This window comes from Ipomoea nil, unplaced genomic scaffold (assembly GCF_001879475.1).
Source record: "Ipomoea nil cultivar Tokyo-kokei standard unplaced genomic scaffold, Asagao_1.1 scaffold1034, whole genome shotgun sequence".
NCBI classification, from domain to species: Eukaryota; Viridiplantae; Streptophyta; class Magnoliopsida; order Solanales; family Convolvulaceae; genus Ipomoea; species Ipomoea nil.
The window spans coordinates 1,442,592-1,459,105 of NW_017617462.1; the positions used below are offsets into that span (position 1 = coordinate 1,442,592).

The window sequence follows — 16,514 nt, forward strand, 5'->3', positions numbered from 1 at the left end:
TTTATCCCTATTAGCCCAATTCCTTCAATTAAATAATCTTTAATATATGTATGTATATATATTGATTTGAGAGCCCAAGTCCTAGAGGGATTATATAAATGCCTAATATTTCTAAACCCAATTAATCTTGGACCATAACAAACTCTTTCTACTAAGATTATATTATAATTGGTCCAAAAATTCATAAGATTGAACCTTATGTTACATATAATATAAAGAGCCCAAATCCCTTACCTTCCTAAACTTAATACATACACTATCTATATTTATTACCTTATCCTAGATATTTCTATACAAACAAAGTTGTCTTGGCTTTTCCCTCACTCCCTTCTCCTCACACTCTCACGCCACTTCCACCATTCCTCACCAAAGAAATTTTCTTCCATCTTCTACCAGAGAAAACTCATCAAGACTTGTCTTTTCTTCATCTTCACCACACAAATAAGTATAATACTTCTTGCATTCTCATTTTCCTCCATCTTTAAGCATGCATTCATTCTTCCATTTTTGGAGTTTTGGGTATTTAGAAGTGCAAGGTGTTGAAGAGTTTCTAGGGTGATAAAACTTGGGGATTTGAGGTTGGATTTGCTAGCTTAAAAGGTAAACTCCATGTCCATCAAAACCTATTTTCAAGGGTTGTTCTTGAATTAGGGATTGATTGCTATGGTTCTATGTCTTGTTGTTGGGGATAAAGGTAATGTAGGTATGGTATTCAATGAAAGGTTTATGCAAGTTCTAAACAAGCCCTCGCGTGAGGGCGAGAGAGCCTCTGTGCTATATAATTCAATAAGTTTTAAAAGAGCTCTTGTATAAATAGTGGTGCAAATGCACTTTCCAAACCAATGTGGGACAAAAGCTACTCCCAAGTTTTTTCCCTTCACTTTTCCAACTCAAATGGGTCTACTTTGAAAATCAATATCTCATTCACCCATTATCCGTTTTGAGTGTACAATATATCAATTTTTCGTCTCATTACGAAGAATCCAAATCCACTTTGACCCGACCCAAATCGGAAATAGACCCCACAGATAATTGTACCACAAAATAACCACTTAATATGCCATTTTAAGCTATTTCCTTATACATTTATTTTGTTCAATTTAGTCTCTGTACTTTAAAAAGTGCCCATTTTAAGCTATTTCCTTATACATTTATTTTGTTCAATTTAGTCTCTGTACTTTAAAAAGTGCTGCAATGTAGTATCTGTTCATATACTTTCTCAACCTATTGAAACATAAAGAGCCAATAACACCTCCACTGAGGCTCAAACTCACAACCTTCCAAATGGAAGTCCAACCCAGATACCATTAGACCACATAGTCCTGGTAGTAGTTAACATTGTTAATATTACTGTTAACTTATGTTATGTGACGCTTATGATATTTATATTCCTACTCATATAGTCATATATTACTTTATAAATATTTAAAATTAATTATTTTTAACACCAATATATTAAATTAGTATGTCCAAAATAAATAATTACAACCATATTCTTAATGAGATTTGGAGAATTGTCCTTAGTTTCATCACTTTTTAAAGTAGAAGGACTAAATTGAACAGAATAAAAGTACAAAGACTAAATTGAACGAAACACTATAGTACATAGACTTTATAGTTACTTTGACCAAAATACTAGTATGATAATATTGGTCAAAGTACCTATGAGATCCATGTACTATAATGTTTTGTTCAATTTAGTCCTTGTACTTTCATTTTGTTCAATTTAGTCCCTGTACTATAAAAGGTTGTGCAATTAAGGACAATAATTAACGGTGTTAATATTACCGTTAATTTAGCTTATGTGGTGCTGAGGTCATCACTACCCCATCATGATATTTATATTCCAACTCATATATTATTTTATAAATATTTAAAATTAATTATTTTTACCATCAATATATTACATTAATATGTCAAAAATAAATAACTACAAGCATGATGATTGATGACATCAAGTGTTCAAATCTCATTGGGAGTATGGTTGTAATAAGATACTCTAAGTAAATATTCTTGGTTTTGAAATTGGGCTTAGTTGAGAATGAATTTATATAGGAAAATAATTATACAAAATAGTTTTCGAATTTAAATTTTTACGGAGTGTTGCACTCTCCCCCCTTAAAAGGAGTTTCGTCCTCGAAGTTAAAAATCATTTTAAAATGAGATTTGCAATCGGAAAGAGGAGATTAAATCGGTATAATAATGTCATGAGGAATGAGATGCGGAGAAGGAATTCTAACACAATTCTAATAGTTCAACCTAGCCAAGTACCCAAAATCTACCCTCTAAGTAAAAGAGTTAAGCGCCCATCCTAGTTTCCTGATCAAGTAGCTCCGAAGGTACTTCAATTCCCAACTTGGCTTCTATGTTTGCTAGTCTCCAGAGTCCACGGTCCATCTTGAGATCGAGTGAAGAAAACCTCAGCTCCATCACCCGTTGCAACTCCCAAATCTGAAATGTCACTAGATGGTGCACCATCTTGGACGGGATCTTGACATCCTTTCTTTCTAACCTCCATCCAGCTTTCATCTTCGTCATTAATGGCCCCCTCGTTGTCTTCTCCTTCTGACTCTTGTCTCCTTCTTCATCACTTTCTGAGTCTTCATTTTCTTGTTCTTCTTCTTGGATTGCAGTTTTCAGCTTCTTGTGCGGGATGGGAAATCTATCAAGAAGTGTTCTTCTTTCATCCAAAGGCAACAGACTCAGCTCGGCAAGTGTAAGGTACTTATTGCTATATACTCTATACAAGTCATAGAACCTCAAATTCAGGGTGTTGAAAACCACCATCCCGGATTGCTTAGCTACTTCCCCAATCAAGTGTACACCCTCTTGCAAAAAAATCCAACTCAACAACATTCTATAAGGCAGATTTTTGCGGTTAGCATTCTTACAAACTCAATGTGACTAATCATGAGGACAAGTAAGTTGAATCTGATCTTGTGCGTTAGAAAATAGACAAAAGTACATTCCAAACTACCAATACCTTTGCTCTTATTCCTACTAGGCAATAAGCTTTCACTAACAATCAAAGTTAAAATTCTTTGCTCTCTTGTCAATTCAGATTTCTCAGGCCTAGTGTCCAAAGAGATGCCATCTGTCCTACCCAACATGTATTGAAGATAATGTTGATACCCCACAGTTTCAGTCTCTATCCAATTCTCCCTATCATATTTTATAGTTCCCACTAAGTGCAACCGAAACAATTTAGCAAGCTTGGGAGGGCTCAAAATGATCTTAACATTCTTAACAACAGACTTGATTACGGTACCTCCTTTAGTACGCTTAACTTACATATTGTGATAAAATTCCTTAACAAGTTTGGAGCACACAACTCCCTCAACAACGCTTAACTGCCTCCTTTAGTACGCTTAACTTCCATATTTCCTGCTATGCATGACCACGATTCCGGTTTCGGTTCAGATTTGTCGGTTCTGGTTCTGAAAATGGACAAATCGGATCGAAACATTAATATAAGGTTCCAGTTCCAATTCCAACCGTGATTTTTTTTTTTAAATATTGTATGTCTTGTTTTAATTTTTTAATTCCGGCTGCACTCCTGGCCTCCTGCAAATCCTGGCGCAAAGGCTATGAAGGCTAGAGCCATCTGGCTATTTTATTTTTATGAAGCCAAACTGCCAATGGCTTTTGAAATAATTAAAACATGTTGAATTATTATTAATTTTTTTTTTAATTTCACGGTTTGGAACCGGAACCCTTGAGTTCCAGTTCCAGTTCAATTCCAACAGTACACGGTTCGAATCGAACCGTGATCATGTCTATTTCCAGCCGATCCCAATCGCGTAGCACGTGAACTCCCTGCTGCCACCTCGAGGAACCAGCCTTCTCGCCTCTGTTTGTCTCAATGCCAAAGCGGAAGAAGAGTGGTGGGGAAGGAAGCCGGGATAACACCAAGTACACAGTTATTGAAGGTAAATCCTTGGATCCTACGCATTTTTCACCTGAGATTGTTAATATTTTAGAATACCAAGGATTGCTAGAGAAATTTTGGACTGTTGAGGGGGTTGTGTACCCCGAACTTGTGAATGAATTTTATAACAATATAGTAGTTAAGCGTATTAAAGGAGGCACCGTAATCAAGTCTATTGTCAAGAATGTTAGGATCAGTTTGCGCCCTCCAAAACTTGCTAAATTATTTCGGTTGCACATAGTGGGACCTATAAAATATAATAGGGAGAATTGGATATAGACTTAGAGCGTGGGGTAACAACATTATTTGCGATACATGTTGGGTAGGACAGATAGCATCTCTTTGGACACTAGGCCTGAGAAATCTGAATTGACAGTAAAGAATCTTAACTTTGAATTATTAGTGAGAGTCTATTGTCTAGTAGGAATGAGAGCAAAGACGTTGGCAGTTTCGAGTGCACATTTGCTTACTTTCTTAAGCATAAGATCAGACTCAACTTACATGTCCATATGATAAGTCATATGGAGTTTTTTAAGAATGCTAACCGCAAGAGTCTGTCTTATGGAATGCTGTTGAGTTGGATTTTCCTGCAAGAGGGTGTACATTTGATTGGGGAGGTAGCTAAGCAGTTCGGGAGGATGGTTTTCAACGCCCCAAATTTGAAGTTCTACGATCTGTATCAAGTAAATGGCAATGAATACCTTACCCTTACTGAACTGAGTCAGTTACTTTTGGATGAAAGGAGAACACTCCTTGATAGATTTCGCATCCCGCACAAGAAGCTGAGAACTGCAGCCCAAGAAGAAGATCAGGAAGAGGAGGGATCAGAGAGTGATGAAGGAGAAGGTGAAAGGAGACAATAGCCCGAAAGAGAAGACGACGAAGAGGCCCATGATGACGAAGATGGGAGCTGGAGGGAAGTTAGAAGGAAAGGACAAAAGACACCGTCTAAGATGGTGACCCCGTGGCACTTCATATTAGAGAGTTGCAGCGGGTGATGGAGCTGAGATTTTCTTCACTTGACCTCAAGATGGATCGTGGACTCCGGAGACTAGCAAACATAGGAGCTAAACTGGGAATTGAAGAACCCTCGGAGTTACTTGGTCAGGAGACGAGGTTGGACGCTAATGCCCTTGGCGGTACCTCTCGAAGCGGTGAGCAAGGTAAGAATTTAAGCTTTAGAATAGATCTTAAATTGAGTGTTAACTCTTTTGTTTAGAGCGTAGATTTGGTACTTGGACTTGGCTAAGATTGAACTCTTAGAATTGTGTTAGAATGCTTTCTCCGCATTTCATTCCTCTTGGTATTATTATTCCGATTTAAACTCCTCTTTCCGATTTTGAATCCCATTTAAAAATAATTTTTAGCTTCGATGACGAAACTCTTTTTAAAGTGAGTAGAGTGTGACATCTCGTAAAAATTTAAATCCAAAAATTATTTTGTATAATTATTTTTCAATATAAATTCATTCTCAACTAAGCCCAATTTCAAAACCAAGAATGTTTATTAGAGTATTTTATTACAAGAGTCCAACTTTTATGATTTATAAATAAATAAATAAATAAATAAATATATATATATATATATATATATATATGTATATGTATACTAGTATATAAATTTAACCTTATCCAAGATCATTCTCTCTCTCTTCCCTCCCTTCATTCACACGCCATTTTCATACATACATTATTCCAACTTTGGTATTCATTTTATCTACATCCTTAGTAAGATTCTTCCTTTAGTGTCTCAACAAGAAGATTGTGGTGAGATTCTCCTCTTACATGCATTTTCTCTTCTTAGTTTGTAATCTTTAAGACTTTTCTTCTTCTTATGGTGGGGTTCGGGTTGTAGATGAGTAAGGAGATGAAGGGGTGCTAGGTTGAGCTCCTAAGAGATTTATGCTTGGATTTGCTAGCTCTTGAGGTAAACTCATGTCCACCAAAATGCTATTTTCCATTCTTATGTTGTCCATCTCTTGTATTTTCCTAAGTATCTTTTGGTTGCAAAATCCATGAAATGTGTTGTTTTGATGGTATCTTGTGTTGGAAAAATGCCTAAACTTGTGTCTCTGAAATCTTGATGATGATATTGATTGGTTTCCTGTGTTAGAAGAGTGGTTTCGACAAGTTCAATTAGCAAGGAACGACGACAGAAACAAATGGATCCAACGACCTCTAGCCTTCGCGCTCTCTCTCTCTCACTCTCTCTCATCAACAAGCAGCAACGTTAGCAGTTGTAATTAGGGTGCGCTTCACCTCGTTGGACATCAGTGTCAATTCGGATGCATGCGCATGACATGTAAACGATATCCTGTGTGGATCGGGATGAAAGAATGCGCATGTACCCAATTGTAACTAGGGTGCGCTTCACCTCATTGGACATCACTTCCTTCCCAATCTAGGGACCGATATCCTTTCTGAACTCCTTGATCGTAAACGAGGACACTTCTTCCAATCTAAGGACTGCAATTTTTTCCAACTTTACCGTCATAATCGAAGATATTTTTCTTCGTTGGTCCGGAGACCGTAATTTTTTCCGACCTTATGGTCGTAATTGAGGGCATTTCTCATCGCCGGTCCAGAGGCTGTAGTTTTTTCTGACTTTATGCTCGTAATCGAGGGCATTCCAACATTATTTGATAAAATATTCTCATTGTATATACCGGAGTGCTAATTACTTCGAATTATATACATATACTCAGTACATTGTAATTTACTTGTGCTTCGACACTTTACAAGGAGATTCATATGCACATAGAATCTGTAACTCGGTAACAATAAGCAGAAGTATCAACGAACCAAGGAATTCCAACGTTGCTTGAGAATCTCATGTGCTCCAAGGCAAGGGATAACGCGCAAAACTTCATCTCCATCCACACTATTTTCAACAACCACCATACCCAACCTCACCAATGTTTTTACAGCTTTGCCTATTGGCAAATCAACCTGCAAACAACCAATGGTAGTCTCAAAATAAAGTTGCGGTGGGGTAACCCCAGCCAAGTTGATAAGGTTGTTGACTTAGTAACCACAAGGTTACAACTTATAAGTTTGACTCCCAACGGACAACAGGAGCGGCCTATTGGCTTTCTTAGTTTGAGCCGGTCAACTATGGGAATTGGAAAATATAGACTGGTTTACCTTCTTGTGGTCTTTTGCCGGCAAAGATCACAAGGCGGGATTTATCCAGTGCACACCCTCGAACAGTAGTTGAGGGTTTCCCTTGTCACCCAAAAATTAAGTTGTGATTACATGATAAATTTTCATTTCAATGTTACCTTTTCCTTGAATACATTATACATGAATCCGCTGCACTCAACTCCTACGGTTCTAGCAGAAGGCTCCTGCAGTCAAATAAAACTAAAAGGCTCAAAGACGTAATGCAAAGCATCATTGAATGTAAGAACAAATCATAGAGATTAGTAATCAGCTTTTCAGGAACTCTTGGTACAAGCATACAACTACGTTGTCATTAGTTCTTAGAGCTTAATATCATTGAGAAATAAAACGGAAGGGGGTAAATTTAAAACATTGCCTTCATGCTAGACTCAAACACCTCCAATAAACAGCGTTAGGACATTCATTATACATCTAGTACTCCTTCAACTGATGAAATGAATACGATACATGTGGATGGAGTAGTAGCAACAGATAAAGTCCCTATACTCCAAGAGAAGCAGCCCCATTATCATCGTTTCAGTTATTTAGAGGTCAGGCTAAGGTTCCCTCCCTGCTTTTTTACAGAATTTATTGAGTAATAGAGACTACACCAGACCTCCAATCATCACAAGGCATATTTCTTTTCAAACAAATAAAAGAGAAAAAGGGTCAATGCACAGAAAGTAAACGAAAGTATAAAGAAAAACCTTGTCATTTTCTGTTTTGAGAAGGATTGCATATGCCAAAATGGCTTGTTTGTACTGCAAAAAGCCAAAAAGGAAAAAGAAACTAGTCATGTGCAAAACTCAGTTATAATCAATTTCCTGTGATATGATGAATCAGTTATTAAGAAAGCAGATGAAAACCACCAGTTAAAAAAGTTTCTCACCTGCTGTTGTTCAGAGGCATCAAGAAGAAAGTGAATTGAACCAAAACCACTTGCTATAGTTTTCTCATTAAGTGTCTTGTTGACCAGAAGCTAAATAAAACTAAAACGGAGTTAGTAAAATGAGGATAAGTTCTCTTAAGTCCCAAACCAGTTAGATAATAGAGGTGCTGGACTCACTTGATATCTATCCCATGTTTGTTTGTAACCCAAAACCACACGGGTCACATATATCACAAGTGCACTGAGTGCTATCACATCTAGAAGTATTGCAGATCTGTGTTCAGATTAAAACATTACTATAATAAGCAAAATAGATCCCCACATCAATTGGAAGAAATATATCATCCCCAGTCAACAGAACGTGTAAAGACGCCACATGGTTGGCAATCACCAATCCACATACATAGAACTATGAAGGTATACATGCATAATTTGATGTAAGGAAACACCGGAAAAGGTCAATAGCGATCAAGTTGGAAAACTGGATGGAAACATTTATGACTATACCAAGGGAAACTTCAAAAGCAATTATGTTGAATATCATTGTATACATACGGAGAAGATAATATGTCTTCAAATTTGTAATTTATGAAGTAAGCCAAAAGCCCCAAAATTGAGGCAATATCCAAGCGTACCTATACAGGAAATTCAAAGTATTTGATCAGGAAAAGAAACATAATATTACAAATGCAATATATTTACTATTATAATCTAAGATTGGGTCAGGGTCACTCAATTGGGGCCTTTTAAACCGAACATGCAGGCTTGGGTCTGCCTGAAACAAAAGCTTGGACGCCACCAATACCACAGGGTGGACCGAACAGGCTCTGATACAATGTTATGGCCCTGTTTGGTAAAATGGCTGTTAGCTGATAGCTGTTTGCTGTTAGCTGATTCTGTTAATTAGAGGGTATAAATAGTTGATAACATTAGCTGATTGTAGAAAAGTGTTTGGTAAATTAGCTGATAGCTGTTTGGTATAATTTCTTTTCTCAAAAAGCTAATTGAAAAAGTTGCTTGGGGTAGCTTTTTGAATTTTAGCCTTTTGGAGTTGCAAAAAGCTTATTAACCAAACATTTTTATTGATATTTTAACTAAATCAAACAATTAATAGTGGCCAAATAAGCCAAAATTGGCCTATAGGCCAATTTTTTACCAAACAGGGCAATATAATATAAAATTGGGTCAATTGGACTATAATGCACATAGGCCAAACTACACTAAAAGATTGAATCCAACCTATTAGTAGTCTAACCCATGACCTTATAAACCCATATATTCTCTCTTATTTTATCAATGTGAAACTCTTTAACATTTACTATATTAGTTTACTAAACACAAAAGGATAGAATGGATTTAGGACTGCAAGGCTGCAAGGATAAAAACCTTTCCAACTTGCTGCTGACTTGACCATAATTATGGATAGGGTCTGCCGAAAAGTACCAACTCCCACAAATTGCCTCCATATGTAAATTCAGTTTTGTTTCAATGATTGATCATGTTCATCTCAGGCCATGAGATTTTTTATTCATAACCTCTTAATGGGATTAATTCATATGGTCAAGTCCATATAAATTCATGGAAAACTCTTATACAAAACTAATGCACAAGTTATTAATGTACTGTTCCGTGCTTAAAACAGGGAAAAGTTTGTGGGAGAAGCTGGAGATTAGGGTAAGAAGGGAAAGCATCAACTTCTTTTTAACATACCGAATCTAGGATGCGGAAAGACAACCTTTTGTGAGGAAAAACCACCTACAAATAGTACAATACCAATTAATATGAAAACCAGAGATGACAGAATGCATAGGCAGACTTCAAAATAATACAAATGTTGCAAACAATATATGAAAGAAATATTTAAATGTTCAAGTACTTACCGGTAAATCTGGAATAGGGATTGTCTCATAGAACTTCAACTGCAAAGAAGGAAACTCAACTTCATCTCCTGTATTTCCTTGGCACATTTCCTTTGTATATAGCAAAATTAATTCTTCGAATGCTGGCTCCTATTGGAACAACATTTTCACATAAAACGTTGAATATAAATATGATTACGCTGCCTAAACTAATGGAAATTCAAAGGACTGTATTATCCAACAGATTTATGTGCCTAGACAGGTAGCAATGAAGTATTTGTGTATGTTATAGATGGTGTTTGCCTACACCACCATTTAATGAAGGGCAAAGATAGTGGATCATTGAAATCCTAGAGGAGCAGCCCTTGTGTAGTGGACTAGGCCTTTAGAGGTTGGGACCCCTCTAAAAATGCAGTGTTTTCTATCCTCGTGTTTACATTTAAGTTTTTTTGGTGCCTATCTAGATTGCTATATTATATTGTTTGTATTCACTATTCACCAATCGTTATCATATAGTATTGCATAAATTTAACCTAAAGGTACTTCATAGGAGTAACATACAATTGTTATTGTTTTATACCCTAACTCTCTCTCTCTCTCTCTCTCTCTCCCCTCCCCCCCCCCCCACCCCACCCCACACACACACACACAAAATGGTTATTTGGTTACTGCAATAGATAAGTAATGTGCAGATAGTTGGATATTTTCAGGGATTTTCAGTTTGCCAATGCTATATCTTAGTTGCACTGAAATATATCATAATTCTATTTAGATATGCTGTATAAGCAGTAGCATAGGAAGCACTATAATTTCCACGGATGATAGACTTATCAATGAATTTTGGTATGAAGTTGCCAGTTTTACATTATTTATGACAGTTACAGGAGAGTGAAGACAGTAACACCCACAATGAAAAAGAATACTTGTGTCTGGACTTACCTGAAGAGTTGATTGTGAAAGAAGAATGGATACGGCAGTTCTAAACATTTTCCAGAAATCATTTCCACATGATCGGGTTGAAGCAGGTGCCCAAATATCACCAAGTGATATCCTTGGTAAGAAAACAGGTCTATACGGGAATTCCTTCCAATAAACTAGTTAGTTATAAAATATTTGAGATGAAATATTTTTAAAAAGTACAAAAGGGAACAACTGATAATCATAAAGATGAGAGAATTATGGAATTCATATTTTAACTTGGGTCAACATTAAGAATTTACTGAAACAACTAGCTAGCTCCTCAATACATCCATACTTGTACAGGATTATACACATCAAAGCACCAAGTTTATTTAAAGCTTTTACAATAATGTTTCTAAGGCATGTAAATTAGTCCAAGCAAACAAAAGTACATATATGTATGAACATTCAGACTACAATACATAAAGCCAGTCATATTTCTAGATTTCTAAGATCCAAAAAGTTGGGTAACTTTTTTTTTTTTTTTTCATTTCTATTTAAAGAGAATTTAAGGTTTAAAATCAACACAAGTATGACCCTGATTAGAAAGCATTGATCAGGCTATAGACAACTTGTTTTGGTACTTGCAATTTGCAAATGTGGCTCAATTTACCTATTAACTAAAGTAATTTAAGGATTTAAACTTGAAATTGTAATTGGAATTTTGGAAAGTTCTTACTCTGATTGAGGGGAAGTATCACATGCACTAAAACGCGCTGGTTTATTATTTCCATTTACTATGTTCTTTGAATTTCATTTTTTATGTGAAAGTGACACTTTTGCTAAATGTCATCCATATATTACAAATAAACATACACAGAGTGATATGTTTCAGTAGATAGACTACGCGTCACAGGTCTATGGTTAACGGAGGAAGCAGGTGGTCTACCTATGGTGGCTGGATATAGAATAAGAGAGGAGAAGTTGGAGGAAGAAACTTCCTTTTGATTTTATTCAATTTCCAACTTAACTTGACAAATTAATATTCTCCCATATATATAGGAGTTACAACCAAAGATATAAGGAAATAATATTCTAAAACTGCTAAACTAAATATGAAGGAAATATAACTAAACTAGTAAAGGAAACAATATAACTAAACTAGTAAAGGAAACAATATAACTAATATGATCTTTAGGTAGTGTGAACTAGTTAGGCAGCAAGATCTGTAATGTATCACAGAGGGAGCATTCAAGAGGACCAACCTTAAATGAGGTTCAGACTCTGTATTATCAACATAAAGCTCAAATTCCTGCTGTGGGGTAGAAGGTAAAAGTCCAATCGAAGTAAGAAACTTTCTAAGAAGCCTATCACGAGGCCCAGCAGCTGACAGAATTTCTTCATAATGAGTTGCTGCCCTCTGCGCTGCTTTCCAAATGGGAAGGTCACTCTCTAATAAATGGTCAAGACCCTCTGCCTCACTAGATGTATGTTTGTCATAAGAATATGTTTGCTGGAAATAGGGCAGCTCCTCCAGCCAAATCTTAAATTTTTCTGCCCAATTTTGAGCATCTTCTGCTGGACTATTTCTTTTTAAAACCTAACCAGAGAAATAGAACTAGATGTGTTAAAATCAACAATCATGACATTCATGAAATGCAAAATTTAGAAGGAAAAAAAAAAAAGTATTTTTACATTCAATCCATTAATTTGGCACTAGATGAGAAAAATAAAATAAAATTATGTGACCTATTCTTTCTTATCAATAAAGTTCAGTCACTAAATCCTCTATTTTGCACAAAATCATTGATTGCTTCATATGGATTTTACAATGGGAACAATCTGAAAGTATCTAGTGTAAGAAATAGAAGACTATCCATTTGATCCAGTCCTTAGAATTTACAGCAATCATTTCTCCTTCATTCCTTCAAAGAAAAAAAATACTATGCTGAAATTGTGCGAGATGAACTTTATAGAGTGAGGCTTTCAGAGTAGTTGGGTTTATAGGCATATTTCTTGAACTAAGTACACATTTGGATATGGATACATATACTAAATGGGAACAAGCAGTTTTTACTTTTTAGAAAGTTTTCCATGTATTTTGGAGGATTTGTATCAAATGTTCTATGCCCTAGAGATGCCTCAGTCCAACCATGTATCAGATATGAAGTGGACAAACTGTTTGGATTCTCAACTTTAGAAGAGCATCTCAGGACCGGAAATTCAAGGTTTCCTTTTTTACCTTAGGATCTGTTTGGTAAGTTGGAATAGAAGGATGGAGGATTTGAATGAACATAGAGAAGGAATGGATCAAAGAAATTTACATATTGTTAATTACCTCAGTCAACCAAATGCTGGTTTTCCTCAGAGGTTTGACTATTATAAAAAAGAGTCCCTGTAACAACTTTGACTGCAAATATTCCAATTTTTCTACAGCGAGAATACCCTTTTGCCTTTCAGTTGTATAGCCACGCCTGCATGCAAAAGCATATTAAAATAAAACTACCTCTGAAAGTTTTATACATAAAGAAACTAAAATTTGAGTCTAATGCGCATGCATTAGATTGATGTTCTCAAAGAAGATTGAGATTTAAAACAAGGATCAAGACCTTCAAAGAGCCAACTAACTGAGGAAGGCAGAAAGAGGGATAAACTGCTGCTTTATAAATCTACAAATTCACCTGAAGCAGAAAATACTCATATGCACCTAAATATTATGGTACTGGACTCTGATGCTCTCTTCCAGTCAACACTTATCGGCAAAGTAAGAAGGTAATCAGTATTAAGAGCATATGATAGCATCAAATCTCTTGGAGACAATTCCTCAAATCCTGCATCTGAAAGCAGCCGGATGAAAGAACGCTGGAAACTTGAGGGAACGTCAACTCTACAAGGAAATTTTACATGTTTAGTCAAGTGTTAAAAATAAATCAGAATATTTAATAGGCAGTCAGGCAAAAACAAAGTTACAAACAGAATAACAAAGCATATAAAGTATGAGAAGAAATAAATGTTGATACTGCAAATGATCAAATGGGAAAAAAGTGGGGCAGAAACTATACTGAGAATTTTTACATCACAATCAAATAGAAGCATGATAAGATTACCATTTCTTAAATTTGTTCTTCTTTTCCACTACTATAGTATCAAACTGACACATGTACACTTTTGAGAAGACTAGTGTTAGGACATGTGCCCTAATAAAAGTGTACTTCTCTATTTTTTATTTTTTTTGGGTGTACCCAAGGTTTCCACCGTCGAACACAATGACTAATCCCCTCGCTGAATTGTAGGCAACTCTTTTGGGTGGGACAGCTGGCCTAGAGATTTAAGGCTGCTCCATACCCAAAGCCAAGCTAGGATCGAACCCTTGACCTTTGGTTAAGGATGGCGAGTCTCTACCACTCAATCACACCCTCCAGGTTAAAATTGTACTTCTCCATTACATCACCTTTCTGCATTACATGTTTCTGTTTCCAACTTGAAGATCTAATTAATTGGAAAGTCTATTGAATAAGTCTGAATAGTTTTAAAAATCGCATGGAGTACAAAATGATTTATCTCTTTTCAATAAAAAAAAATAATAAAAATAAAATAAAAATAAGCTGGTGGATAAATGACAAATCTTTTTTCAATTAAAAATAAAATAAAATAAGCTTGTGGATAAATGACTTTAAAATGTTCAAATTTCATCACAATCTTAATGAGTTTATCGCTTACTCAAAGCATTCAACAGAAAGAGCTAAAATTAAAACAAATAGTTAAATTGATCAAAGTTTTAACATCAACACAAATACAAAGGTGAAAAACAGTAGTGCACATGATAATGTACAGAATCTCATAGATAGGACTATAGGAGAATATAAGAATTACCTGGTAAATATATGATTCTCGTGGAACTTACACCAAATACATACACAAAGAACTTGTAATTAATAACTCTATTCTAGGAAGTTATTATTAGGAAAACACTATGTTGCCAATTGAGAAAGCAATTTGCATTCTCCTGTAGCAATACCATCCTCAAGATAATTTGTTCCAAATCTATCTAATAGATGCGTGTTTCTAATAAATTAATTTTTTTCGTCCTTAATAGAATTATTTTTATTCCTCTAAATATAATATGTTGTGCTAAAGGGAACCACTGATACCATAAAGAGATTATAGGAGTTTTCAGTCAACCTTTCAGAGTATAGTATTAAAATTCAAAAGGTTGAAACAAACCTGGATCCACCCACATGAATTTTGTTAATATATTCAAGAAATGAAATGGAGGGAAACCCTAGGATATCTTGACTGGAGGATATTAATAGCTCTGATAATCCTGTGGCTCCATCATATTTATCAATCTTCTGAGAATTACTCATGACAGCATCTGATTCTCTCCCATTGGGACCAATACTATCATCTAAACTAGACGTTCCCTCAAAACTGTTCCCCCTTCTCGTCTTAGCATGAGCAAGATCATAATCATCTCGCATTTCCTCTAGAATGCTTTTATGTTCAGCATGAAGAATCAAGTCCAAGCATCTGCAATTACACAAGCACATCTTTCCACTTCAAAACACATTTTTCAAAGAAGAAAACACTTTACTCCATGAAAATGCTCAATACAAACTTTGGCAACTTTTATGCAACAAAATGTAAATGATTGTTGATTAGCAAAGAACAACAATGAATGAGTGAATGGGGGCAAAATGGCAAATTATACCAGACCAGGGTCTACCTTGCACTGTGAACCCTGATCCAAAAATAAGATACATGCTAAAAATAAAATACATGCTTGCTGTTATACATTTTGTACCTATAGCTAATCATTTTTGTAGCGGTAAATAAATTGAAGGCATAGCACATGCTAATTACAAACACATAAACATATACAGTTAATTGCAAATAACACATAACATGCTAACCAATATATTATGTGTATATTACTATATTCTGTTCTTACAGTTAACAAGTGTATGTAATTATCATGTTATGCCTTCAATTTATTTACAGTACATAAATTTTTACCTAAAAAATGTGTTAGCAGGCATATAATTTTTGAACTAGAATTCACAATGCAATATGAACCAACAATTGGGGAATGGGAGGGACTTACGAGCATAAATCGCGAAATTGCTTAGACTCGTCCTCTGAATCGAACAAGGAGGAGAGGATGGCATCTAAAAGCTGTGACTTAGAAGCGGTGATATGCCTCTGCCGGGGCACTTGAACTCCGGAAACTCCTCCGGAGCCGTCATTGCCCAGGGCGGAATCCCAAGCACCGCCGGGCTTCCCCGTACCGGGAGGGCGCTTGTCCATCTGCTGCTTCAACTGGGACTGAGAATCCACAGACCCAACCGATGCTTCCTGCATAATGGGAGCATATCCAGTGATGTGAGGAGTCTTATTACTAGGGATCCTAGTAGCCGAGTGAGACGAAGACGATAAAGGAGTAATGTTCATGAAGATTCGCAAAGACATCATGATCGGGGACGACTAAGGTATCTTCTTGGTGGAGGCGGGATGATGGTGGTGTTTTATCAGCGGCGGAGCGAGCAGTGAGCCAGTGACAGAGTGTTGTTTGGATATAGTATGCCCACCTGTAGCCTGCTCGGTCACAAGCTTCACTTATTACCCCTTCATCTCCAATTTCCTATCTTCCCACTTCCCACCAAATAGTTCTACACAACTACACCCCTAGTAATTTCACCTTTTTTATCGACTAGTATTTTCACCCGTACAATGCACGGAATGAAATTGTTGTAATATATTAAGAATATTTAAATTGA

The 16,514-nt window shown here is 36.0% G+C and overlaps 1 protein-coding gene and 1 long non-coding RNA gene across 4 annotated transcripts; one reads left to right on the top strand and one right to left on the bottom strand.

Annotated features, from left to right (window-relative positions):
• Nucleotides 1-5,700: 5,700 nt before the first annotated feature.
• Nucleotides 5,701-10,747, top strand: LOC109180805. Its single transcript, XR_002054122.1, has 2 exons — nt 5,701-5,854; nt 10,716-10,747. It is a non-coding gene; the product is annotated as an uncharacterized LOC109180805 (long non-coding RNA).
• On the bottom strand, nt 6,093-16,377 carry LOC109180802. Of its 3 annotated transcripts, XM_019330508.1 has the most exons (14): nt 15,842-16,374; nt 14,962-15,267; nt 13,445-13,624; nt 13,076-13,211; nt 12,003-12,337; nt 10,777-10,906; nt 9,859-9,987; nt 9,689-9,733; nt 8,534-8,613; nt 8,156-8,252; nt 7,979-8,068; nt 7,797-7,850; nt 7,209-7,274; nt 6,093-6,876 (listed from the first exon to the last, which is right to left on the bottom strand). In XM_019330508.1, exons 1-14 carry the CDS (start codon nt 16,207-16,209, stop codon nt 6,721-6,723), a joined length of 2,172 nt encoding a protein of 723 aa, XP_019186053.1. In that variant the 5' UTR covers nt 16,210-16,374; the 3' UTR covers nt 6,093-6,720. The 3 variants fall into 3 exon arrangements, with proteins under 3 accessions (XP_019186053.1, XP_019186054.1, XP_019186055.1); XM_019330509.1 differs by lacking the exons at nt 6,093-6,876; nt 7,209-7,274; nt 7,797-7,850 and having other exon boundaries at nt 7,979-8,078; nt 15,842-16,377; XM_019330510.1 differs by lacking the exons at nt 6,093-6,876; nt 7,209-7,274; nt 7,797-7,850; ... (1 more) ...; nt 8,156-8,252; nt 8,534-8,613 and adding an exon at nt 8,620-8,824 and having other exon boundaries at nt 15,842-16,377.
• Between the last annotated feature and the right edge of the window lie 137 nt (nt 16,378-16,514).

Bases quoted from the DNA above. Each gene is read 5' to 3' on its own strand.
- LOC109180802 (XM_019330508.1), bottom strand. From the start codon at position 16,209: ATGATGTCTTTGCGAATCTTCATGAACATTACTCCTTTATCGTCTTCG. The intron at 13,625-14,961 runs GTTTGTTTCAAC...ATTTCCTTGTAG, and splicing joins ATTCATGTGGGTGGATCCAG to AGTTGACGTTCCCTCAAGTT. The intron at 8,069-8,155 runs GTGAGTCCAGCA...AGTTTTATTTAG, and splicing joins AAACATGGGATAGATATCAA to CTTCTGGTCAACAAGACACT.